Here is a 24225-nt window from a genome sequence, read left to right as displayed (position 1 = left end):
CCGGCTGCCCTCCTGTCAGAGAAGCAGGCTTTCTTTTGCCCATTTCCTGGAAAGCATCTGTGGCTTTGTCTTTCAGGCTAGCCGGCACCCTCCCCAGATGGCTGCCAGCCCTCGCGCTGCCCTGGCTGACCCAGGGGGTTCCCTGGAACAGATGACCTGGCTACCCCGACACGGCGGCAGCCCCCCCCCCCCCACTTCCACTGTTCCTTTTGCATGGGCCTTGATTGGCATAAGACTAGCCCCCATCTTCTCCGTCTGTCCCCTCACTCCCTTTCTTTTGTCTCTGTGGCAGCAGCGCTCCCAGGCCCTTGGCTATCTGGGCTTCGATCCTTCACTGGAGCCACTGTGGGGCCTCAGCCCTGGGCACCTGGCAGACGGGACGGTCCCATGGCCGACCTCACTCCTGAGTATGTGTTGCTGTGCCTGGTTCTCTAGTCTGGTGCCTAGTCTGGGGGCCACTCTGACCTGTGGGTTATTTAGCGGTATATTATTTAATTTCCAAATATGTAGGGATTTTGCCGATACCTGTTACCGATTTTTAGCTTCCGATATGGTTAGAGAACATGGTATGTGTGTTCACTCGTAAGGACACACACCACAGGGAAGTCACTGGGGTCCTTGTTTTACACGCTGGGGAAACACTGGGTCATGAGGGCCTGGCGCCAGCTCCGGTCCGCTCCCTGGCAGGGTCCAGGATGGCCCCTGCCTGCACACTCGCTCATGCTGATGGTGAGGGGCCCAGTAGGGGCACGGCCCCCTGGAATGTGGCATTCCCGAGAGCCCAGGAGGACCCCTAACTGTCCGCTCCTTAATGTGTGATGTCAGACGTTGTCTGCGCAGAGGCCTGAGGGCTGGAGGCTGAGAACGGTTAGGCAAGCTCCACACCAGCTTCCTGGCCTTCCAGCCTGGCGGCCCCTTCTCGAACCTGTTGGGTGGCAACTCGGTTCAACCAGCTTTACCGGGTGAGGCGGGGCCTGGGGGTTCCCAAGCCTGCAGGGACGAGGCTCCGGCAGCCCACACGCTGAAGTGCACAGTTCAGGGCAGACTCTGCTGTCCGTTGTCCCTGGATGGGGGCCGAGCTGTGCCCTGCTGTCACCGGCTCTTCTGAAGCTGGTTTGGGGGACCCCGAGAGTGGCCTCAGTCCTCACATGCATCCTGGTGGAGAGCAGGGATGCCTCATGATGGGGATAACGAGGATAACGACACTTCTGGAAGGGACGTTTCTCCCCTGTGTGCAGCTGGGTGGTGGCCGATGCCATGGCCCCTGGCAGGCTGCTGTGGCCTCCTGGGCTCCATAAGGTGGGCTGCAGCCCTTCTGTGACCAAGGCGTGTGCTGGCCATGCTGTGTGGCTGTGTGCCCCCCTGCACATGCCCTGCCCCGCTGTCCCGAGATGCTGGCGAGGGCGAGGGTGTTCGCACAGAGCAAAGCATGCCTTACTGAAGAAGCCTCCAGAAGTCTGTGACCAGGTCAAAGTGGCTGGGTGTGGGCTGGCCTTGTCCAGCCCCCTGGAGGTCTCTGCTGTCTCTTCTACTTGCCAGGTGCCAGGGCTGGGCCTCTGGGGCATCCCCAGGACCCCCAGCCCCCGGCCAGGCTGGGAGGGCTGGGAGCAGCTTTCCTCTGGAGGGCAGAGGACTTCCACTTCCGTCTGCCTCTTGGGGCCTCCTGGGCTGGGCGAATCAGAAAGCAGGTCACCAGGGACTGTCCCCCTGTGGGAGGACTGGCGGGACTGTGGAGTTAAGCAGAACCCATCAGGAAGTGCACAGGCGTCCGGCGTGCTCCTCCCTCCCTGCAGCCCCGGGCAGCATTTCCCAGAGGCTCCGCGGCCCAGGCTCCTGGTGCGTCTGCAGTGCAGGTGGCTCCTGGAAGACCCTCAGGTGGGTGGGTCTGGTGCTTTCTGAAAGGTGGCCAGGAAGGTCGGCGTTGGCCTAGTTCAGGATCCTGGCACTGATCCCCCAGAGCAGCCTGAGGCTTCCCACAGGCAGCCAGGCAGCCTCCGCCGTGCAGCCCCATCCCTTTCACGGCCCCTGGGTGGAGATGTGTTCATTTCAGTGGAATTATGGTGGCAGATGGGACCCTGGATTTCAAGCTGGGGAAGCAGGAAAGGGGCCCAGTGTTCCCAGGACTGTCTACCGTGAGGCCAGTGTTTTTATTCAGCCCCTTGTCTGTCAAAACTGTCCTGAATGGGGTGACAAAGTGCAGCGGGAAGTTGAGAAATGCCTCAGAAGACCAAGCCTGGGGCAACTATGTCTCCAGGAGCAGTGACCCAGCTCCTCTGGGCTGGAAACCAGCGTTTCCCAGCGGGGCTGGAGGCTGTCTGGGGACCAGCGTGGCTGCTCCCAGCCTTGCCGCAGTCCCAGTCCCAGAGGGAGTGGCTTGCAGCGGCTGAGGCCTCCACCACGCTGGCAGAAAGGGACAGCAGTGGCTGGTCCCAACATGGGTAGTTCTCCTGTTGCAGCCACTGGGATGGGGGCCGGGCCTCATCTGGGGCAGGAGAAGAGTCCAGGGATTCACTGGTGCCCAGCACCTAAGAACCTGGAGAAAACACCGTAGCAGCACTCCTGGCCAGCCAAGGGCAACACTGACAGCCCCTCCCAGGGTTGCGGGGCCGGCAGGGGGTGACAGAGACACACTCCTGTGGGCAGCTCTTCCCAGCCAGTGCAGCGACCTCGCAGCTGCGGCAGGGCTGGGTGGCCACTCTTGCATCATCAGCAGCCGGCCGTGGAGGAGGGAGGGCACAGCCAGCAATGTTAGCAGGCGTCGGTCAGGGGAATGAGGAAGTCCCGCAAGAACCAGCTCCCCCAGCTGCTGTGCTGGTGGGAGGGCCACTGGCCAACCTGCTCTCACCCAGCTTGGGCTGGCCATAGTGCCAGGCAGTTGCTCTCAGCTCCTCCGCCCATTCCAGCCATGGAGGTGGCTAACCTTGCAGGCTCCAGGGCGTGGTGGGAGTGTCCAGGAGGCAGAGGCCAGAGGGGGTCATGCTGTAGGGGGAGTTCCTCTCTCAGACCCCATCTGTGCCTCCCCTGCTGCATATCTGGGTGACACAGATGCCAACGGGCAGGAGCAAGGGCTGGGAAAGGCTGCGGAGGGGCCCTCGGCTGGTCTGGTGGGGAGCGGGGTCACTGTGTCTCTGCTGCCTCCCTGGGGGATCCAGCGTGGGGATGGGACATGGAGCTGGGCACCTCTCCTGGATGCCCCTGGGCTGATCCCCCTCGACGCCCTGACGAGAGCCCTGGCCCAGCGTCTGAGAAGGAGCGGGAGCCGGGCCCGGGTTGGGGCAGGAGCCGGCATCGCTCTCAGCACTGCCCCACACTCCCCAGCCTGCCTGCTGAGGCCATGTCGGACTACGAGAACGATGACGAGTGCTGGAGCGTCCTGGAGGGCTTCCGGGTGACGCTTACCTCGGTCATCGACCCTTCGCGCATCACACCCTACCTGCGGCAGTGCAAGGTCCTGAACCCCGATGATGAGGAGCAGGTGCTCAGCGACCCCAACCTGGTCATCCGCAAACGGAAAGTGGGTCAGTGTTGCCCCGTGGGCCCCAGGCCCCAAACCCAACCACGGAGTCAGCTCGGAGGTGGCTGCACGCTCTGCCACCCTGACCCTCAACCCCGGGAGAGCCCCGCCTGGCTTTGCCCCTGGCCTCTGACTGAGGCCCAACCTCAACCCTGGCATGTGGCCCATCCCCCAGCCTCTCCTGCTGGCTTGGTGCTGCCAAGAGGGGCAGCGGGGCTCCCACCGCAGCGGGGGCTCCTGAGACAGCCAAGGGGCGGGTGGGCAGCACTTGGTACCCAGCCTAGTACCTCATCCAAGGGTACCTCACCGCAGGGTACCTCATCCAAGACCCAGACCACGGCACACCTCATCTGCATCCAGCCTCCACCTGTCCCTGCGCCCAGGCCCACCCACCCCAGCCCTCTGCCTCGCCTGCGCCCCGCCCCCAGTTAGGCCTCTCTGGCCCGCAGGTGTGCTCCTGGACATCCTGCAGCGGACCGGCCACAAGGGCTACGTGGCCTTCCTCGAGAGCCTGGAGCTCTACTACCCACAGCTGTACAAGAAGGTCACGGGCAAGGAGCCGGCCCGCGTCTTCTCCATGATCATCGGTGAGTGACGGGTGAGGCGGGGCCGACAGGGGAGGCGGTGGCGGGGAGCAGGCAGTGGTGTTGGGTCCTCTGCCTGGCCCCCATCCCTAGGAGCCCTGAGCTCCTGCCACAGCGCAGGGCGTGATGGAGCTGGGCCACCAGGGAACACGGCACCGTCTGACACTGGCTTGGCCCACAGACGCGTCCGGGGAGTCAGGCCTGACTCAGCTGCTGATGACTGAGGTCATGAAGCTGCAGAAGAAGGTGCAGGACCTGACCGCGCTGCTGAGCTCCAAGGATGACTTCATCAAGGAGCTGCGGGTGAAGGACAGCCTGCTGCGCAAGCACCAGGAGCGCGTGCAGAGGCTCAAGGAGGAGTGCGAGGCCGGCAGCCGCGAGCTCAAGCGCTGCAAGGAGGAGAACTACGACCTGGCCATGCGCCTGGCGTGCCAGAGTGAGGAGAAGGGCGCCGCGCTCATGCGGAACCGTGACCTGCAGCTGGAGGTGTGCCCGCTGCCCCGGGGGAACCAGGCCCCCCTCGCCTGGCCTGGCGGGGTCTGTAGGCCGGGGCAGTCGGGGGTGGCCCCACGGGTCTGCGGTCACCGCCTGGAGGGGACAGCCGGGCTCACTGGACCTTCTGCAGATTGACCGGCTCAAGCACAGCCTCATGAAGGCTGAGGACGACTGCAAGGTGGAGCGCAAGCACACGCTGAAGCTCAGGCACGCCATGGAGCAGCGGCCCAGCCAGGAGCTGCTGTGGGAGCTGCAGCAGGAGAAGGCCCTGCTCCAGGCCCGGGTGCAGGAGCTGGAGGCCTCTGTCCAGGTGGGGCCGCAGGCAGGGCAGGTGCAGCCCAGGCAGGGCAGTGGGGGCCTTCCCAGCCAGGCCATTGCCTTTTGCCCCCTTCAGGAGGGGAAGCTGGACAGGAGCAGCCCCTACATCCAGGTACTGGAGGAGGACTGGCGGCAGACGCTGCGGGACCACCAGGAGCAGGCCAACACCATCTTCTCCCTGCGCAAAGACCTCCGCCAGGGCGAGGCCCGACGCCTCCGGGTAGGAGGGCAGGCGGGGAGACACGGCCCCTGGGGTCCAAGCCAGGCTGGGCGGGCTGAGCTCCGCCCACTCCATGCCTGGAAGGTAGGGTGTGGAGACCCCAGTGCAGCACCTCCACTCACCCACTCCTGGAGGCACAGTGGACGGCGCCCTCTCCTTGCCCGCCTGCCCCCCATGGCAAAGGCCAACCTCTGGGCTCATGGTGCCTGAGGCACAGCAGTGTCTGAGGCCTGCGGGAGGGCCCTGTCCTGCCGCGGTCTGGAAGTGCAGGGCTGGTAGGGGCCTGGGGACTCCTATGGCCTCCCCAGACATCCCAACTGGCCTGACCACATGCTTCTGAGCCCCTGCCCGGAGTACACCCCAAGGGCCAGAATGGGGGACCTCAGGCCTGTGGGGGCTGAGCTGCCGCCCCCCGCAGTGCATGGAGGAGAAGGAGATGTTCGAGCTGCAGTGCCTGGCACTGCGTAAGGACTCCAAGATGTACAAGGACCGCATCGAGGCCATCCTGCTGCAGATGGAGGAGGTCGCCATTGAGCGGGACCAGGTGGGCACTCACAGGGGCAGGACAAAGCGCCCCACTCGCGGGTGGGTGCACCAGGGCCACAGCCCTTGAGGGCAGTGGTCAGAGGGTTTTTAATCTTTGTTGTTTGTTTTTGAGATGGGGTCTTGCTATGTTACCCAGGGTGGCCTCAAACTACTGGCCTCAAGCAGTCCTCCGGCCTCAGCCTCCCAAAGTGCTGGGATGGCAAGCTGAGCTGCCACACCTGGTCTGTTTTTTAAATAACAGAAGTAATACTTAACACTAAAAAAAAGTAAACGATGATGAAGTCAATACTTCCCCACCCCAGCCTACTCTCAGGGAATACCGTGTTCAACCTTCCCGCTCTACCTTACAGACTTATCTGTCATCTATCCATGTATCCATCTATCAGCTATCACCTATCTATCTATATATATATTTTGTTTTGTTTTACAAAAATGGAAACATTCTGTCTTGTTTTACCAGTAGCTTTTTTTAATCTTAAAAAAAGCTTGGCTGGACGTGGTGTCTCTCGCCTGTCATCCCAGCACTTTGGGAGGCTGAGGCGGGCGGATCACTTGAGCCCAGGAGTTCCAGAGCAGCTGGGCAACACGGTGAGATCCCGGCTCTACAAAAAAATACAAAAAGTGGCCTGGCGTGGTGGCTCACGCCTATAATCCCAGCACTCTAGGAGGGCGAGGCAGGCGGATCACTTGAGGTCAGGAGTTCGAGACCAGCCTGGCCAGTATGGGGAAACCCCATTTCTACTAAAAATACAAAAATTAGCCGGGCGTGGTGGTGGGCGCCTGTTATCCCAGCTACTCAGGAGGCTGAGGCAGGAGAATCGCTTGAACCTGGGAGGCAGAGGTTGCAGTGAGCTGAGATCACGCTACAGTACTCCAGCCTGGGTGACAGAGCGAGACTCTGTCTCAAAAAAAAATAAAAATTAACTGGTCGTGGTGGCGCACGCCTGTGGTCCCAGCTATTTAGGAGGCTGAGGTTGCAGCAAGTCACCATTGTGCCATTGCACTCCAGCCTGGGCCACGGGAGTGAGGCCTGCAAGGCCTCCAGCGCTGCATGCTGTGAGCCGGATGGAGCGTCGCGGGGCAGGGCTGTGTCTGCTTCCCATGCCCCGTCCCAAGTCCCATCCTGGAGGTTGTTTCCAATGGACACCATTGCTGCTCGGCGAAATGCTGGATGGCACTTTGTCCACATCAGGAGCCTTAAAACGAGACCCCTGGGGCTACAAAGGAAGCCCCGGCCCCCATGAGAGCAGCCCAGGCTCAGAGCTCCTGTCTCAGCCCCACCTCAGCCTCACTCGTGCCTGGCCCACGCCAAGGCAGGGGAAAAAGGGCAGATCCAGCTGTGCCCCCATGGGGGTTGGTGTGGCTCCCAGGGTGGGGGCTCCCACGGGACTTCGCGGGAGCGCGTTGGCCAGGGATTAGGGAAGTCGCCAGCCGTTGCTCCAGTCCGGGCAGAAGGGGTTAGGTGAGGGCCTCCCTGCCTCGGCTGCAGGGGTGGTCAAGCCGTCGTGTTTGCACATTCGCTCCTGCGTCTCAGTGTCCGCAGTGAGGACAGGGGTGGTAAAGAGTGCTGTGGTCATGAAGGACGCTTAGCTATGGACAGTCAGGGTCTCCATATCAAGCCGCGTCCAAAATTTATCAAATGTGCACGTGTGGGGGTACATAGCACACGCTGTGTCCACCGGGGGTGCAGGCTTGGGAGGAGACAGAAGGGCAGCAGGGACAACTGTCACATTTACTATCCCCCAAATGCTGACTTCATGTCCGCAGAGCACACAAACGGAGGGGCTGTGACCAGCCTCCACGCCCAGCGGCTTGACGTCCTCCGGAGCCTCTGCTCGGAGTTGGGCGGCCGGGCCGAGGGCCCAGGGCGAGCTTGGGGCCCTCACTGAGGGTCAGCCTTGTGCTGTCCCGTCAGGCCATAGCCACGCGGGAGGAGCTGCACGCGCAGCACGCCCGGGGCCTGCAGGAGAAGGACGCGCTGCGCAAGCAGGTGCGGGAGCTGGGCGAGAAGGCGGATGAGCTGCAGCTGCACGTGTTCCAGTGTGAGGCGCAGCTACTGGCCGTGGAGGGAAGGCTCAGGCGGCAGCAGCTGGAGACGCTCGTCCTGGTGGGCCTGGGGCCTGGGGCAGGGAGGGGAGCCGGCGCGTGGGATGCAGGGCCAGGGGAGCACGGAGCCTCCGCCCCGGCCTTCCTGACCCAACCCTCCTCTGTGACGGGCCCCAACCTAACCAAACCCCTCCTGGCAGTGGGGTGAGGGCACACGAGCAGCTCAGGGTCCCAGCAGGAAGTGGGGCTGCAGGGCCGGGGTGGGTCCTGGGCCTGGCCATCAGGCAGCCTAGCAGGTTGTTCTGGGCATGGAGGGGGCCTGGCGTGGCTGAGGGCATGCCCAGGGCTCCCTGGAGGATCCTGCTCTGTGCCCTGCCCACCCTCTGCCCCCACAGCCCACCCACCCCTTTTTCTATGACCACAGAGCTCCGACCTGGAAGATGGCTCACCCAGGAGCTCCCAGGAGGTGAGTGAGACCCCAGCCAGCACGAGGCTGGCCTTCCGTCACCTGGGGTCCTGGCTGAGCTGCCACGAGGCATAGCCCCACACTGCCCGTCACATGGCCCTGCTCGGTGGGCTGGGCTGGGTGGAGGAAGAGCAGGTGGCCAAATGCTAAGGCCTCTGATGGCTCAAGGGGTAAGGTAAGGCACAGACAGTGCCCACCTCCTGGCCGCCCAATGTCCGTCTGCTGGGCACCTGAGTCTCTGAGAAGCTCTGTGCAGGGGGTGACGGCAATGGCTGCACCCAGCTGAGGGCCAAGGGCTGGGGTGGGCAGTGTGGCCGGGCCCAGTCCTTGGCGAAGTGGCCTAACGGGACATCTTCACTCTCTTTGGAAGCTCTCACTCCCCCAGGACCTGGAAGACACCCAGCTCTCAGACAAAGGTGAGGTGGGGACGGCAGTGCACCCAGAGGCCTTCCGGCTTCCCCAAGTGAGGCCCATCTTCAGCACAGGCAGCCCGTGCCGCAATGCCTGTGTCAACCCCCACAACCCCCACTCCACAGACAGGGAAACTGGCGCTGGGGATAAGTAAAATGGTCAGGGTCACCCAGAGAACAAACTACAGAGCCCAGCTGGAACCCAGGGCCCTAGCTAGTGGGACAAGTGTCCCCTGGGGTGGAGAGTGTGGGGGTCTGGGCAGGCCCACCGTCCTGAGAGTGTGGGGCCCCTCTGGGCAGCCCCCACGGGGTGCAGAGGTGAGCAGGCCCAGTCCCGGCTGCTCCAAGCTTCCTCCTGGACAGAGGGAGGTGGTAACGAGCGAACGACCAGGTGCATGAAGCTAGAAAGTGGGATGAGATGGGGCCCCACGTGGCTTGAGGGAAAGGGCTGAATGCAGGGGTGGCCAAGGGCCTGCTGTGTCCCGGTGCAGTGGGGGTAAGGCAGTGGCAGGGGCTTCTAGCGGGCAGGGCAGGCCCCCTCTGCCTGTCTGGGGGAAGGACTGGGTGGCTAGCTGGGAGCAGCTCCCGAGTGTCCAGGAGTGGGCAGTGGTGATGGAGTAGGTGTTTGCGCTGAAGGTGCTGTCAGGTAGGGGTTGGGGAGGGCCCAGCAGAGGGGTCCTGGGAGGCTGCACCAGAGTTGGACAAGCTTCCTGAGTACCAGGCCGTGGCCTCCAAGCAGAGGCGGAAGGGGAAGGAGGAGCCGCAGATGGGGAAGTGAAGACCAGCGCCTTTGGCTGCAGCTCAGAACACTTGAACATGGGGACGCCAAGCCCCCATGTAGGCACGGAGGCGAGCAGGACCCAGGAGTCCGGCTCAGGCACTGCCCCCATCCCCCTGGGTGGCTGTGGCAGGAGCAGGGGCAGGTGTGAAGGTTGGAGGGTGAGCAGGGGAGGGGCTGGCTTTAAGAAGGGGCTGCCAATGGCCAGGACAGCCCTGGCCTGGCCCTCACCGCAGTGGGGCTGAGACTGGACGTGCGTGGTTTCTGCCCAAGGGTCCTGATCCCTGGTCTGCCGAGGTCCTGGCAGTTTCTGAGGGGGTCCAGCCGCCTGAAGGTTCTCTCCCAATTGCTGCAGTACCCCTGCCCCCACCTCAGGAGGACCCAGACAGCCACTGTAGCTGTCCCCAACTCTCTCCCCAGGGCCGCCATGCCCACAGATGCTTTGGAGTGATGCGGGACGGTGCTGCTCAGGCCCAGGGTTTAAGCTCCCCCGAGGTCTGGGAGGCCTTCCTCCCTGGCGGGCAGCCAGCTCAGGGGAGGGATGGTCACTGGCAGGAGCGTTGGGCCTGGGCTGGCATCTGGCGGCCTCCTGGAGCAATGAACAGGCAAGCGAGGCCATAAGGCCTCAGTCTCATCTACAGAAAGCAGAGTCTACACTGGACCCATGTGGGGATCCCACCAGGCCTTGGAAGACAGCCCCACACAGTGTCCGCAATGCCGGGGAGGGGTGGGGCAGCCGTGCTATACGTGGCCCAGCAGATGGGCAGGTCCCACAGGCACGACTTTCCTTTCCAGGCTGCCTTGCCGGCGGGGGGAGCCCGAAACAGCCCTTTGCAGCTCTGCACCAGGAGCAGGTTTTGCGGATCCCCCATGTAAGGCTTCCCCGGGGTGGGGTCCTCCCAGCCGTGGGCCTCAGGGTGACCGATCACAGGGAGAGTGGCTCCCTGCCCTGGGCACCCCCTGCGGTGGCCCCGACGACAGCTGAGGAGTGACCGCAAGGTCTCTGCCCACAGTGCTCGGGGTGCGGTGTCTGGGCTGCGAAGTGGATCCTCCTCCTTTCTTGGGCACTGCAGCAGCTTGGGGGGCTTTTTGGAAGTGGATGTGCCTGGTCCTGGTTTCCTGAGGGCCTTTACAGTGGATGAGGAGGTGAACACAGGAGTCCTGAGAGCAAGCACCACCTCGGGCTTTGTTGTAGAAACAATGGCCTGGAGCCCAGGCCGGAGACGTGGCTTGGCCTCCTGGGTGTGTCTTGGCATCTGAAATGCAGGCTACCCACACCGGCTCCCCTCCAGGGGTACAGGCAGGTCCCACAGGGAGAGCTTGGCGCTGAGCTGAGGCTGTCTGGGCTCCTCGCCTCCCAACCACTCTGCAGTTACAGGGGCCAGTGGGGGGCGCGTGAGAAGGGCGGGTTCCCTCAGGGGAGCCGGCCGGAGCCCGAGCCTTCCCCTTTCTCCAGGACGCAGGCCTGAGCAGCGGGGAGCCGCCCGAGAAGGAGCGGCGGCGCCTCAAAGAGAGTTTTGAGAACTACCGCAGGTAGGCGGGCGGCCCCCAGGCTTCTCCAAAACGGGCTGGGGAGCGGCAGCCCGGTCTGCGCCTGAGACACCTGTGTCTTCGCAGGAAGCGCGCCCTCAGGAAGATGCAGAAAGGATGGCGGCAGGGGGAGGAGGACCGGGAGAACACCACGGGCAGCGACAACACCGACACTGAGGGCTCCTAGCCGCAGCAGCGCAGGCCCCGACCAGGGCACACCCACCGGCCCGGCCTCCTGCCACCCGGGGGTGCCGACGCCCTGGGGCGCAGACTTCCCCGAGCCGTCGCTGACTTAGCCTGGAACGAGGAGTCTGGTGCCCTGAAAGGCCCAGCCGGACTGCCGGGCATTGGGGCTGTTTGTTAAGCGGCACTCAGCTTGCGGAGGCCATGCGGGTGCTCGCCACCCCCATGCACACGCCATCTGTGTAACTTCAGGGTCTGTTCTGTTTCACCATGTAACACACAATACATGCATGCATTGTATTAGTGTTAGAAAACACAGCTGCGTAAATAAACAGCACGGGTGACCCGCATTCCCGCTCGGACGCGCGCGCAGCCCCGCGGCCGTCCCTCCTCGCTGCGGCCCGCGGTGTCCTCGGGGTGCGAGCTGCACGTGGACGCAGGGCCCCATCAGGCCGCCAGGGTGCGGCAGAGCGCAGCGCGCCCCCGACCCGGAGGACGGAAGCCCAAGAACGCCGCTTCCGCCCGGTGCCCACTTCCAAGATGGCGGCGGGGCGGGGCCAGGGCAGGGCGGACGGAGCCGGCGAGCGGGATGCTGCGGGCTGCGCTGCGCGGCGCGCCGAGGTTGCTGAGTCGCGTGCAGCCCCGGGCGCCCTGCCTGAGGCGGCTGTGGGGCCGCGGGGCCCGTCCGGAGGTCGCGGGGAGGCGGCGGGCCTGGGCCTGGGGCTGGCGGCGCTCAAGCTCCGAGCAGGGGCCGGGGCCCGCGGCGGCTCTGCGGCGCGTGGAGGCGGCGCACTACCAGCTCGTCTACACCTGCAAGGTAGGCGCGCGGCGGGACGGAACCGGGGACAGACCCGCATCTGACGCTGCACGGCCTGCGGGGAGAAGCGGCCCGCCGGGGATCCGGGAGGGGGCGTGGCCAAGTCGCAGGAAGGAGTGGAGCCACCCCTTGGGGCTTCTGGGAGGGAGCGGAGGCGGACCATGAGGAGGGGTGGAGCCGTCCCTGGGGCGGGGCCTTCCCGGGAGAGGGCGAGGTTGGGGGTGGGTGGAGCTATCCCTCGGGGGCGGGGCCTTCTCTGGAGAGGGTGAGGTGGCTGGAGCTACCCCTAGAGGGGCGGGTCTTCCCGGGAGGGGCGTGGCGGCCCTCAGCCTCACCAGCTACCCTGTCCCAGCCAGGTCTGCGGGACTAGGTCCTCCAAGCGCATCTCCAAGCTGGCCTATCACCAAGGCGTGGTCATTGTGACCTGCCCCGGCTGCCAGAACCACCATATCATCGCGGACAATCTGGGCTGGTTCTCGGACCTGAATGGGAAGAGGTGAGGCCCGTACCCCAGGGCTGGGCCAGGAGTCCACCCAGAAGTACCCTGGCCTCCCTGGGGGAACCTTGCCCTAGTGTTGAGGTTTATAGATCTCACCTGGGAAATCCAGCCACCTTATCAATACGAGACACACAGTTAAACGAGAATTTCCTATAAAGCCCAGATAGCTTTTGAGTTTAAGTATGCCCCAAGTAGGGGGTGCGTTTTTATTTGTTAAATCTTGCCAGCCCTGTGGCCCTGCCTCCCTGCCTCTGCCTGCCCTCTGCCATCACTGGCAGCCCTGTCCCTCTCTAGCGTGGAACTTTTTTGCCCTCTGCCATCTTGGGGTGGCTGGCCCACAGCAAGGCTTGGGGTGTGGACCAGGAGGTGTGGCCTGGGCCCTGGCTGCTGGGAGAGCAGTGGAGGTGGTGCCGGGAGCCTGGTCCGGGCCTTGCCTGGCCGGGAGGTCCTGGGCAGGACAGTAACAGCGACAGCAGGTCTGAGACCAGCATGCCAGGTGCTTGGTGGTACCTGGCCCTTGGAGCTGGGACTGTCCTCCCATCAGACCCGGGGCTGCAGATTCTTCCCTCTGGCGCATAGGGGGCAGGAGCAGGAGACTGGGTTCCTGAGGCGGCGCATACCGGCAGAGACACAGGGCTGGTGAGGGCACACAGGCCAGCGTCTGAAGTGCCCGTGTGGCCTGATGCCACAGGAGTGCTGGGCCTGGTGCTTGCAGCTCTGGCCTGGCCATGGGGCGCCCTGAGGGGACTGAAGTGCAGGGCGGCTGGGGGGCCCTGAAGAGCCATGTTGCCTCCCTGCCTTCCAGAAATATCGAAGAGATCCTGGCGGCCAGAGGCGAGCAGGTGCACCGTGTGGCGGGCGAGGGGGCCCTGGAACTGGTTCTGGAGGCTGCAGGGGCCCCCACATCCACTGCAGCTCCGGAAGCGGGTGAGGATGAGGGTCCCCCCAGCCCTGGCAAGACGGAGCTGAGCTGACTCCTGCGCTCCCTGGCACTGTGGGACTTCGGCCTTCCAGAAGGAGGTTTTGGCCCTGGGCCTCTCTGGACGTGGCCTGTTTTCTATCAATAAACAGACATTACTTCCAGATGCTGGGGCCTGTGGCCCTCGTGGCCTTTCTTTTTCTGGAGTTAGAACGACTGCTCTGAATCCCTGGTGCTGCTGGGTGGGACATCGGAGCCGCGGGACCTCTCGCCTCACCACAGTTCCTTCTACACGGAGTCACCCAGCACTTGCCCACAGAGGCCACAGTCGTGTGGAAAGGGGGCTGGATGTGGAGTCAGAACCCTTCCTGGCTGTCGCTGCGTGACTTTGAGCAGGTCACCACCCCCGTGAGCCTCAGCCTTCCTCTGCAAGCCCCTTGCCGCCCCCTGGCCAACTCTGGCGGCCTCCCTTCCGTGAGCCAGTGCAGACCTGAGCCCTGGCCCTCAGCCGCCAGCCACCAGCAAAACAGTGAGCAAACCAGGCTGCTTGCTGGCCCAGGCAGGACGAGTAGCTATGGCGTGGCCGTGTGTTAGGAGTTCCAGGCCCCTCCCGGGGGAGCCACCTGGGCCTCCTTCCCTCGGTGGACAGCACTCTGGACGCCCCCAGGGCCCTCCGAGGTGTGTGGGGTTTGTCTCGCAGCCTTGTTTGTGCGCAGGACGTTCCCGTGATGATGAAAGCGAGCAAACACAGCAGCCTGTTTATTTGCAGAAGCGTTCTGGGCAGCGTGACCTTCAGCATTCATCACCCGCCACACTCCGGCAGGGAAGAGAATGGGGCGAGGTGGGAGTTGGAAGCAGGACTGAGCACGACAGGGACCCAGTGCGGCCCCTCCCGGTGGGACACAGCCGGGACTGCCAGCTCACATCCGGCCCGTGGGAGGCCGGGGCGCGGTGGCATTGTTCCCAATGTGCTTGTGGCGTGGGCTTTGCCTCGATTACCCCCTGTCCTTCTTTCAGCCAACAACCCTCTATTATTCCCACCCGGAGCCTTCTGTGCCATTTGTGGAAACTGTCCTCTTCTCGGCTGAGCCACCGGCACCCAGGCCTGCTCCTCCATGGAGGCACTGGCTGGGGGTCTCTTGGGGGCTTGGAAGTGCAGTGGGGCTGGGCTTGGCTTGGCTGCCTCACTGCCTCCAGAGGGCCTGGACCAGCATGTGGGGAGGTCCAGGGAGCCGTCCGGACCTGGAAGTGCAGAATTAGAGCAAGGAGAGCCGCTCGGGCCAACCCCTCCTCTTACGGATGGGGAGATGGTGGCTGGTAGTTGGGATGTGGACGTTACCATGTCTTTTCTGTCTGATGCCAGCACCTCTGGGCCCAGGCTGGCCCTGGAGGGAAATCCTTCCCAAGGCTGGCATGTTCCTAGAGAAGACCTATGGCTACCCCCCACGTGCCAGAAGCATCCCACCAGCTCCTGCCTGAGGCCCCCTGGACCCTGTCTCCCTCCGCCCTTCCCTCCCCACAGCCCCAATCCCACAGCCAGGTTTCTGCAAGGGGCTTTGCCATCCTAATCTCCTGCCACTCTGCACCCCCGCCCCCCAGGACATCCCTGCCTCCCGGGGATGGTTGCTGGCCTGGGCATCCCTCGCCACAGCGTGCCTTTCCAAGAAGGTTCCTCGGCCGCACCTTCAGAGGCTGTTCCAGCCAGTAGCGTGGGCGGTACTGCTGTGCTTCCCTGGCTCTGCGCGGTCCTGGGCCCTGCACGGTTACTTGGACCCTGTGTGCATGTACCACCACACGCAAGCTGGCTGGGACCCTGGACCTGGAGTACACGTTGATTCTGGTTCCCAAGGCCCCTTCTGGGGTGGAGGAGGCAATGGAGTCAACCAGCACAGAGGCTGTGGCTGCCAACATGGCCAGGTGGGCTGTGGCGAGGGGCAGCAGGACTGCCCGGCGCACCTGTGTGTCCCCTGACGGGGGCCCCGTGGGGGTGCCACCCACCACAAGCCGCGCCAGACAAGCCCCAAGCCAGCTCCTCCACTGTGGCTCAGTGTCCAGACCCTGAGCCCAGCCGGATCAGACTCCAGGAAAGGACCTCCCTCCCCCGGGTGCTGGGTGGGCAGCAGCAGGCTGGGTCCTCAGGGGGTCATGGGGCTGACCTGGGGGCTGCTGCTTCGGGGGCTGGTCCCGGCCACGCGAGTGTCAGCTCAGAGCATGCTCTGTTTCCCTAGGGGCTGCGAGCGTGAGGAGGTAGGGGTGCAGGAATCAGTGGTGACAGTAGGCAGCCACTTCACCCCTCTGCGCCCCAGCTCCCCCGTGGTTAAATCCAGTGGGAACTCCATCTTTCTGAGGTCTCAGAGGGCCCAGACAGTGGGTATCTGTGGACACTTTGCACAGTGCAGCCTCTTACCCGGGTCAGGCCACCCCCGGGACTAAGCCCATACAGACCACACTCACTTGGCCGACTTTATTTTTCAGGAAAAACAGAAAAACAAATGTACCTCTTGGGTTGGAAAGGACCCATTGACAACATGGCACAGACATGTGAGCAATAAATACGCACATACATTCAAGTATGCGGGGTGGGGGGCGCTACGTCCTGGAGACCCTGTGTTTGGGCACCTGTCCCTGCTCTCGGGTGGGGCCCTGCCCCTCCAGAAGCAGGTCACCTCGCCAGGCCCAGATCTGCCTCTCCATCCTAGCCTGAGAGTGGGGCCTAGAGGCACCCTCCTAGATGGAACTGCCAGTCCTGGGGGCTGTGGGGCCATGGTAGGGCCCTTGGCGGTCTTGGGAGGTGCCAAGGCTGGGTCTGGACAGGAGGAGGCAACCTCAGGCCCCTGGGGCCCATCTCAGGCTCCAGCAGGTCCTGCCAGTCTCAGGATCCCGAACTTGGTGCCCTGTGAGCCCCCTCCCCATGGAGAGAGCAGTGATGTCATCTCCCCCAGCTGGTGGGAGGAGGGGGTTCTCATATGGGGGGTCTGCAGGGTTGAGCTGAGTGAAGCCTCCCCAGCTTCCACTGACCACCCCCCCAGCTTAGGTGAGGGTCACAGAGCCTGGTGCTACCTCCCACCCTGACTGGGCACTGCTCTTGCTGCCAGCAAGCATCCCTAGGACCAGGCCCTGCCCTTTTTCCTGGCTTGGGGTTTTGGAATGTCGAAGTTCATGCCCAGCCATTCCCTCTGCTTTAGAGACAGGCCCAGCTCCCGTCGAGGCCCCTGCAGGGCCCTGGGACTCGGCGGGGGGCACCTCAGGGCTGCCACTGCAGCCTGGTCTGCCATGCGTGGCCTGGGGGGCTTTCTGTGGTTGCTGACCTCTGGCCGGGGAGTGGGGAGACAGGCTTGGAGGGAGCCCTGCCCCAGGACGAAGCCGGAGGGGTGGAGCATGCCTGTCACACGGCCGTCGCAAGACCAGCTCTGGGGGGACAGAACATGGCCCTGTCCTTGGTGGCCCCAAGAGGCGGCTCAGAGACACCTTTGGGGAGGGTGGGGGAGACAGCAGGGTTTCACATTTGGCAGGGCAGGGCAGAACGGGAAGGGCTTGGGGGAGAGGATGCGGGAGTCTGACAGCACCAGGTTGGGGCCGACATGTCGAAGGCCCCGTCCGGCCTGCGGCAGGGGCAGAAGGGAGGAAGCTGAGGGCCATGGGGGCCAGCCCGGGATGGAAGCACGCCCTCCCACCACGGGCAGCTTGGCCTGAGCCTGTCGCCCTGGGTCGGGGAGGCCGTGGGGCTGCATGCCCAATGCCTGTCCTCGGCAATGGCCTCGGGAGGACATGGCTGTGACTGTGAGCCCAGCGTCCAGGAGTGGGGGCAGGGTGGGCCTGGCAGTGGGCACAGGGCCTTAGCTTGCACCAGGCTGGCACTGCTGCTGGGGCTCAGGCAGGTTGCCTGCCCCCTGCTCCGGGCCCCCGGCGAGGTCCACCCGCTGCTCGTCCATGCGCTTGGCCTGCACCCTCTGAATGAGGCTGAAGAAGTCCTCGTCCGGCATGGTAGGGCCCCGGGGCAGTACGTCAGGCGGCGGGCAGCGCTGGTCATCGATCCTGGAGGACTGCGTGGACACAGTGCAGTTGGTGGCCTCACCCCCCCAGCCCCAGTGGTCCGGGGCTGGTCAGCAGCGGTGGTTCCAGAGGCCAGCGTGCACTGTTCACGGGCTTCCCCCTGTCCACCCAGGAAATTGGTTCTGGGGCCTGCCTCGCTCTGGGGTCTTGTGCTGGGAGCCCGGGCCCTGAGCGCAGTCTTCTGGTGGCCCTGCCACCAACCCGCAGGAGCCCAAGGCAGGCCCGCCCAGGAAAAGCAGGTCCAGCGATTCCCACTGGGCATGGGTGTGCCAGGCCCAGGAGACAGTGGCTAGGGCGGCGTTGGATGCCTGCTCCCCACATCTGCTGATCCCCAGGGACGGGCATGCGTGGCCATCCCTCTGCCCAGCCCTGGAAACCGGCACAGCCTGGGACTGACCCTGGCAGGCCTGAGGTCTCAGCTTCCAGAGCCCGAAGTGTGGCGCCCCCCAGGGCTTCCCCTTGGGTCAGGTGGCCGACCCCGTGGGCCTCGCCTGCTCCAGCGTGCAGGCCAGGGGGCCAAGGGGTTGTCTGGGCTTCTCTGAAGGGCCTGGAGCAGGAGGGACGGGAGCTGGCGCAGGCATGCGTGTGGATGGGGGACTCTGGGCCTCTTGGGTGGGGCTGGTTTGGAGGTGGCTGGTCGGACGCCTGGCCCCGGGCCGAGGTTTCCTCTCCGCTGTGGGGAGGACGGCAGACCTGGAAACGTGCTGGCTTGGTTCGTGGTGGGCCAAGCGGCCTCCACCCCCAGCCTGTTCCCAAGTCTACGGACCCTGAACCCCTTCCCAGCAGTGGCTGCACCCCCCAGGGATGGCGAGACCCCCAGAGTTTGAGGTCCTAGTTGGGACAGCAGTTGGCTCAGCAGTCTCCACTCCAGCCACCCTACCTGGCTCACCCCCACACAGGTGAGGAGGTCATTCCTGGCGTGGCTGCCAGGCTGGAGCCCCGGCCCTGGCTCTGCCCCCTGAGGCTGGACCCTCCGCCCATGCCGTCCACTGTGTGGTCCCTGGATGGTCCCTGTTTTTGTCCCGCCAGCCGGCTGGCAGCCCTGTATCCCCCTGCCCTCCCCACTCTGGGGGTGCTATCTGGCCCGTGTTTTCCCTGCCGGGTGTGGAGGGCTGGTGGGGAATCCCTGAGGCCATGAGCTCCAGGACCTGTGACCCCCCAGCCCCCACCCCGAGTTCCTGCATGGCAGGGGGGTGGCACAGCCTGGGAGTGTCCTGGGGTTGCCAGGGGGGTCTCTGGTGTCTCCAGCAGCCCGGGGTTCCCAGGAGTAGGGCTTCAGGCTCAGACACCCCTGGTCATGCGGTGACACTGGCTGAGTCCCCGAGGAGTCCCTCAAACATGACCGGAGATGGCGGAACCAGCGCCCACCTCACCCTTCAGGACACAAGTTGCCTCCACACATGTGGATGGCAAAGGGGCCGCGAGCCACGCCCGCCCAGGGCCGCAGCCCACCTGGTACTTGATGAGCATGTTGAAGAAGTCGTCCCCCGGCTCCTGGGGCTCGCCATGGCCTCGGAGGTGCCCTGCGTTGCTGTGGGTGATTCGCAGCCCCGGCAGGCTGCCCACGCTGGCCCGCTGGTCGTCCAGCCGGCGGCTCTGGGAGCTGGCGATGAGGTCGAAGAATTCCTCGGTCTGGGGCGAGGCCGTCATCGAGGGCTGGGCTGCGGGGGGCCAGAGGGTGAGGCCTGGGACCCAGTGTGGGGTCAAGCCCGAGGCTTGGGCTGTGGCCACAGTGAGCTCTGACCTCTGAGCCCAGCCCAGCCCACTGTGCTGCTGGGGCCATGGCTCCTGGGGGAGTCTCCGCTGACCGGCCTAGGCAGCTCTCAGCTGCTCCCCCTGCTGTGGCTCCCACGCCCACCTCAGGGGCTTCCAGGGGGTGACAGGAGGAGAACGCCAGTCTCCCACGCCCTGCCCACCCCCCTCCCCGAGACTGCCTCTGCAGCCCGAGTGTGTCCCGGAGGGCGGGCTGATGACACGCTTCCCGGGATGCTGCTCTGCGGGGGCTGCGGAGGGCGCCCTCAGTGACAGGGTGCTCTGCAGCTGGCCTGCTGGTCTGCCCCCAAAAGCTCCTCACTGGAAGCAGGACGGGAGCCCTGGTCCTGGCCCCTGCAGACAAGCCCAAGGGAGGGCCTGGCTGAGGGGGGCACTCACCGATCCTGTCCTCCAGGGTGGGGGCGGCCGTGGCCTCGGCAGCCCCGGCCTGGCCATCGTCCAGGGGACAACGCTGGTCGTCCATGCGGCTGCTCTGGAACTTGGTCAGCAGGTCAAAGAAGCACTCCTCATCCGAAGACGGGGCCCTCGGGATGCTCTGGGGAGGGAGTGGGGTCACCGCAGCCAAAGCTAGCCCCGCAGACCCCCAGACGAGACCGGGGGCTGCTTGCCCAGGCCACACACACTTCTGAGACCCTGGCCAACATCGGGACTCTCACCTGCCCCCTGTCGGCTACCCCTCCCCCAGGACGTGTCACCCACCCTCGGCACCCGGCTACCCTTCCCCAGGATGTGTCACTCACCCTTGGCACCCGGCTACCCTTCCCCCAGGACGTGTCACCCACCCTCGGCACCCGGCTACCCCTCCCCCAGGACGTGTCACTCACCCTCAGCACCCGCCGACTGCCCCGGACTTCTCCCCTCTCATGGGTGCCACCCCAGTCCAGGCCTCTGTCCGTCACCTGCCCTGGGCCAGCCTCCCCAGCCTTGGCCTGGAACACTTCCCAGATATCCCGGGAAGCCTCCCGTGCCTCCTGTCCCTGTGCCCACCACACCCTGTGTCAGCCCTGCCATGAGCTCCCTGCGTCCGTGCCCCACACAGCCCTCACCGGTGTCTGCTGTGTGAATGAACTTGAAGGAATGAACCCCGCCCTGGGCCTCAGTCCACACACTCAAACAAGGGAGGCTGGAGGGCGTGGTCTCCTGTGGCCCCCCGAGGGGCCCAGCTGAAGCAGGTCCACCCCGTGACCCAGCCTCACGGGGCCTGGTCCGGGCCCCAGGGCTGAAGGGTGGCTGTGATGGTTCCAAGCCCCGTCCACCTCCCGACTGGCGCTGGCACCCCCTGCCCGGCCCCAGCCTGTCCATCTCACGGCTGGTGGCCTCTTCCAGGTCTGCAAATGCTGGGCTCACAGCTGAACGAGTTAACAAGAGATGCAATGTTGGTGGAGATGGCACCTCCTGGGTGCCCGATGCTGCCTGGAATTCCCAATACCTGACCCCCACGGCCCAGGAGACGGACAGCTGTCTGACAGACAACTGGAATTCCCGACACCTGACCCCCACAGCCCAGGACCAGGGCTCCCGTCCTGCTTCCAGTTTTCTGCTGGACTCGGCCCAGGGCACAGGAGAGTGAGGCCCAGAGACATGTGTGACCTACCCAAGGTCACGCTGGAGCAAAAAAGAGCTGGGATTCAGACCCTTGAGCTGAGCCGAGGGCCCTGTGGACAGCCCTGTTTTAGGAGAGACCCCACCTGGCTCTGGCCCCTGGAGTCAGTCCCCAGCTGTCACGGAAGCCTGAGGTACCTCCTGTCCCTGAGGCAGACCTGGGGAGGGAGAGTTCTAGCACCCCCTTCTCCCCGCAGGGCTCTCCTCCTGCAGCCTGGCTCAGGCCTAAGGCAACACCCCCACTCCCCCGGATTCCCCAGCCAGGAGGGAGGGGAGAATTGGCCCAGGCTGTGGGGAGGGCCACATCCACTTGGGCCAGGGCTCTGGGAGCTGCAGGTCCAGGCAGAGGGTGGCACTGGGGTTGCCAGCCTGAGTGCCAGTTGGGGGGGCCACACAGGTGCCTCCCCGGGAGGATGTGGCCTTCTGGTGGCCTTCTGGTCTAAAAGGGACTGGCTCCTGGGCTATGATGACCTGGGGCACAGCTGCGGGGGGCCTCTGCGTCTGGCCCAATCTGGACTCCCCCGGGTGACCCGGGGCCCAGGTGGACTGAGCAAGGCCCCTCCTGGGAAAGGCAGGACCCGTCAGGGGCCATGTCCCAGGCCCCATGGCAGAGCCCCTCTCAGGGTCCCATGTCGGGCAGCCCTCCCCTTCCCTGAGGCTGGGGCCAGCTGTTGAGGGGCTGATGCCTCCCTGACACGGGGACAGGGGCCACGACCGCAGGTGCAAAACCGTGGCTCAGTGCCTGGTACGGGGAGAGGCTCTGGATAGTTTGGGGCCCCTGGAGCCCCTCAGAAGCAGGACCCTGGGCCCCAAGGCCACCTGCCCCTGCATTTATGTCCCAGTAGAACATATCCAGTGGGACTTGGGGTTCCGCCTCCCTGCTCTAACCTCTCCCTTGCCCCAAGCCCTGGCTCCCTCCTTCCCGGAGGCTTCAGAGTCCCTCCTGCAGTCTGACTCTAGTCTCTTGCTTTAGCACAAGCTCAATTTCTCCTGCAGAGGAGGGGAACGCACCCGGACCAAGACCACCCCACCCGGCTTCACAGAGGCCCGTGTGCTCCCTCAGCCCCCACCTGTTGGGACCCCAGGGACCCCAGACTCACGCGGATCACAGGCTGTCTCCACAGCAGCAGGGAGCCACGCTGGGTGCTTGGCCACACAGAGCGCAGGCAGGACACAAGGTGCCCAGGGCCACCACCGCCCTGCCCAAAGTGCCAAGTGCTGCCTCAATGCTGGGATGCCTGAGGCTTAAATAGGACCCTGGGCAAGGGCTCAGCCCTCCTAGCACCCGCCCCTGCTCACTTGAGTGCGTGCACACACACAGGCTCACACACACGCACGCGGGCTCGCACTCACACACAGGCGCACTCCGTAAACACTCCCCTGGCAAGCGCAGCAGTGAACTTCCCCCTCCCCGTGCCTGTGGGCGGACAGCCTGCTGAAGAGCCCTTTTCCCGCTGACACCTGGGCCCCTGGGCCTCCCTCCAGAGCTGGGCCGGGTGGGGAAAGCCACTTCTTTATTCAGCCTGACTACAGAGGCAGGCGCAGAGGACCTGGGCGGGTTGCTGTCCTCATCTGGACTCCTCTGTCCCGGACGGCCCTTCCTGCCCCACAGCCCTCGGTGGCTCCCCAGTGCCCTGGCTCAAGGGCCTCCCGGCCAGCTCAACTCAAGCCTCTGGTTGCTGTCCCTCTGTCTCATTCCTGGTTGGACCTACACTGTCTCCAGCCTCTGAGGCCAACCCTGCCCTGCCCCCTACCCTCCACCCCAGAATGAGTTCTCTGGACCCCCAGACCACACCCAGCCACACCGCCTCAGATCCCAAAGCCCCGAATGTGCTGGCTGCAAGGCCCCTGCACTGTCTGGGCACAGGGTGGGGAGGGACAGGGGCTGGTTGGTCAACAACAGCAACGGCGCAGTATTGGCGTCACCAACGGCAACGGCGCAGTATTGGCGTCACCAACGGCAACGGCGCAGTATTGGCGTCACCAACGGCAACGGCGCAGTATTGGCGTCGCCAACGGCAACGGCGCAGTATTGGTGTCAGCTGCACTTTGCCGATGAGGACCTCAACTCAGAGCTGAAAGCCCTCCCCTGAGGACCCCAGCAGAGGGGGAAGGGGGCCCACCCGGCCACTGACCCCCCAGGGATGTGTTCCCCACCCACCCTCGCTGCAGTCCCCATACAGGCTGCCACCAGGGTGCAGATGGTCCTTACTCGGAGGTACCCAAGGTTCTGACCTCGGTAAGGCCAGTGGGGTTCAGGTCAACAGAAAGCCAAGAGGCCCTGCCACGTCCTCACAGACCCTGGGAACTCTTGTTTGTCTGGGGCCAGGATCTTGGCTGTCCCGGGCGTCCTGCCCTGCGGTGGCTGCAGGGGCCAGGGGAGCAGGGCCCGCAGCAGGTGGGGGCTCCCTGGGGCCCTGGCTAAGGCCTCCAGAGTGCTGGGCCAGGCAGCTGGACACTTGGAACTGTGTCCCCTTGCCCTGCTGGCCCAGACCCAGGGCAGTTTGTTGGGGTGACGTGAAGCCTGGAAGCCCTCAGAGGCTGTGCTTTCTAGAAAGCCATCTGACCCTGAGGCCGGCTGACTGGTCTGTCCCACACATGCTGCCAGCCTCCCACTCCTTCCTTGGTGGCCCAGATGTGATGGGCAGAGCCAGCTGTGGACAGGGCAGACCCAGCTGTGGACAGGGCAGACCCAGCTGTGGACAGGGCAGACCCAGCTGTGGACAGGGCAGGGCCAGCTGTGGACAGGGCAGGTGTCTGGGTCCCAGTCCTGCCCCTCCCTCCAGGCCCAGGGAGGCTGGGGGATCACCGGGACCCCCGGGAAGGCCTGACCAGGTGCTCCCTGGGTGCCCTTCCCTCCACACCTCTCCCATCAGTGGACGGATGGACCTAGCCCAGAGGGTTGGGCAGTGCTGGGGCTGAATGAGGGGAGGGTAGGCTGTGCCCTGCTGGTAGGAAGGATGGGCTTGGGCAGCCTCCGGGGGCTTCGAATCCCAGCCCAGCACCCACACCCCTCTGCAGGTTGGTGCCCACGGAAGAACAATTTCAGACTATTTCTAGTGCTCGGGGGAGCTCCAGGCTGACCTCCGAACCCGGACTCGGCCCATCTGTGCCCTTGAACACCAACCGGCTCCCCCGTGGCTGGGGTGGCCCTGGCACAGCTGACACCTGCCAGGCACAGGCCCGGCCTGTCACCCGTCCCCCCACCAATCCCGAGTCTGACCACCGGTCTGTCTGTCCCCCGTCCGTCCACCCATACACTTGGCAGTCATTGCAACTGCCCCACCCCTCCCGCCACCTCTGTGTGCCATAGCAATGCAGGGGGCTCCTGGCTAGCCCTGAGGACCTGGGTGGCCCCCAGGCTGCGCTGCTGCTGCTTGCTGGGCTGTGACCCTCTGCTCCACTTGTGACCTTGAGCCCAGGTGGGGTAGGGCAGGGTGGGGCCTCCCAGTCCCTGACCAGGAGGAACCCT

The 24225-nt window shown here is 64.8% G+C and overlaps 3 protein-coding genes across 9 annotated transcripts in view; 2 read left to right on the top strand and 1 right to left on the bottom strand.

Annotated features, from left to right (window-relative positions):
- The first annotated feature begins 334 nt into the window (after positions 1-334).
- Positions 335-11440, top strand: CARD9 (caspase recruitment domain family member 9). 6 transcript variants are annotated; one of them, XM_055350125.2, is made up of 13 exons: positions 335-407; positions 3319-3518; positions 3964-4101; positions 4280-4584; positions 4724-4903; positions 4988-5131; positions 5550-5675; positions 7593-7784; positions 8148-8189; positions 8560-8605; positions 10173-10249; positions 10834-10910; positions 10995-11440. In XM_055350125.2, exons 1-13 carry the CDS (start codon positions 388-390, stop codon positions 11092-11094), a joined length of 1647 nt encoding a protein of 548 aa, XP_055206100.1. In that variant the 5' UTR covers positions 335-387; the 3' UTR covers positions 11095-11440. The 6 variants fall into 6 exon arrangements, 4 of the variants coding, with proteins under 4 accessions (XP_055206100.1, XP_055206101.1, XP_055206099.1 ...); XM_055350126.2 differs by lacking the exon at positions 335-407 and adding an exon at positions 1762-1875; XR_008668290.2 differs by lacking the exon at positions 335-407 and adding an exon at positions 10391-10523 and having other exon boundaries at positions 3157-3518; positions 10995-11064.
- An 88-nt stretch (positions 11441-11528) lies between these two features.
- On the top strand, positions 11529-14365 carry DNLZ (DNL-type zinc finger). The gene is made up of 3 exons (XM_055350130.2): positions 11529-11907; positions 12264-12403; positions 13212-14365. The coding sequence occupies exons 1-3, from the start codon at positions 11680-11682 to the stop codon at positions 13378-13380; spliced, it is 537 nt and encodes a 178-aa protein (XP_055206105.1). The 5' UTR covers positions 11529-11679; the 3' UTR covers positions 13381-14365.
- A 1409-nt stretch (positions 14366-15774) lies between these two features.
- GPSM1 (G protein signaling modulator 1) overlaps positions 15775-24225 on the bottom strand; it is a 31654-nt gene continuing 23203 nt past the window's right edge. Inside the window, exons 12-15 of one of the 2 annotated variants that reach the window (XM_063696869.1) lie at positions 21854-21952; positions 19530-19686; positions 18831-19039; positions 15775-17368 (exon numbers count right to left, since the gene is read on the bottom strand). In XM_063696869.1, coding sequence (XP_063552939.1) covers positions 17162-17368; positions 18831-19039; positions 19530-19686; positions 21854-21952 — 672 coding nt within the window. In that variant the 3' untranslated portion in view covers positions 15775-17161. The remainder of the gene's footprint in view (positions 17369-18830; positions 19040-19529; positions 19687-21853; positions 21953-24225) is intronic. The other variant, XM_055350122.2, reaches the window with a different exon arrangement.

This window comes from Gorilla gorilla, chromosome 13, assembly GCF_029281585.2.
Source record: "Gorilla gorilla gorilla isolate KB3781 chromosome 13, NHGRI_mGorGor1-v2.1_pri, whole genome shotgun sequence".
Lineage (NCBI taxonomy): Eukaryota > Metazoa > Chordata > Mammalia > Primates > Hominidae > Gorilla > Gorilla gorilla.
This window is presented reverse-complemented; position numbering and strand designations above follow the sequence as displayed.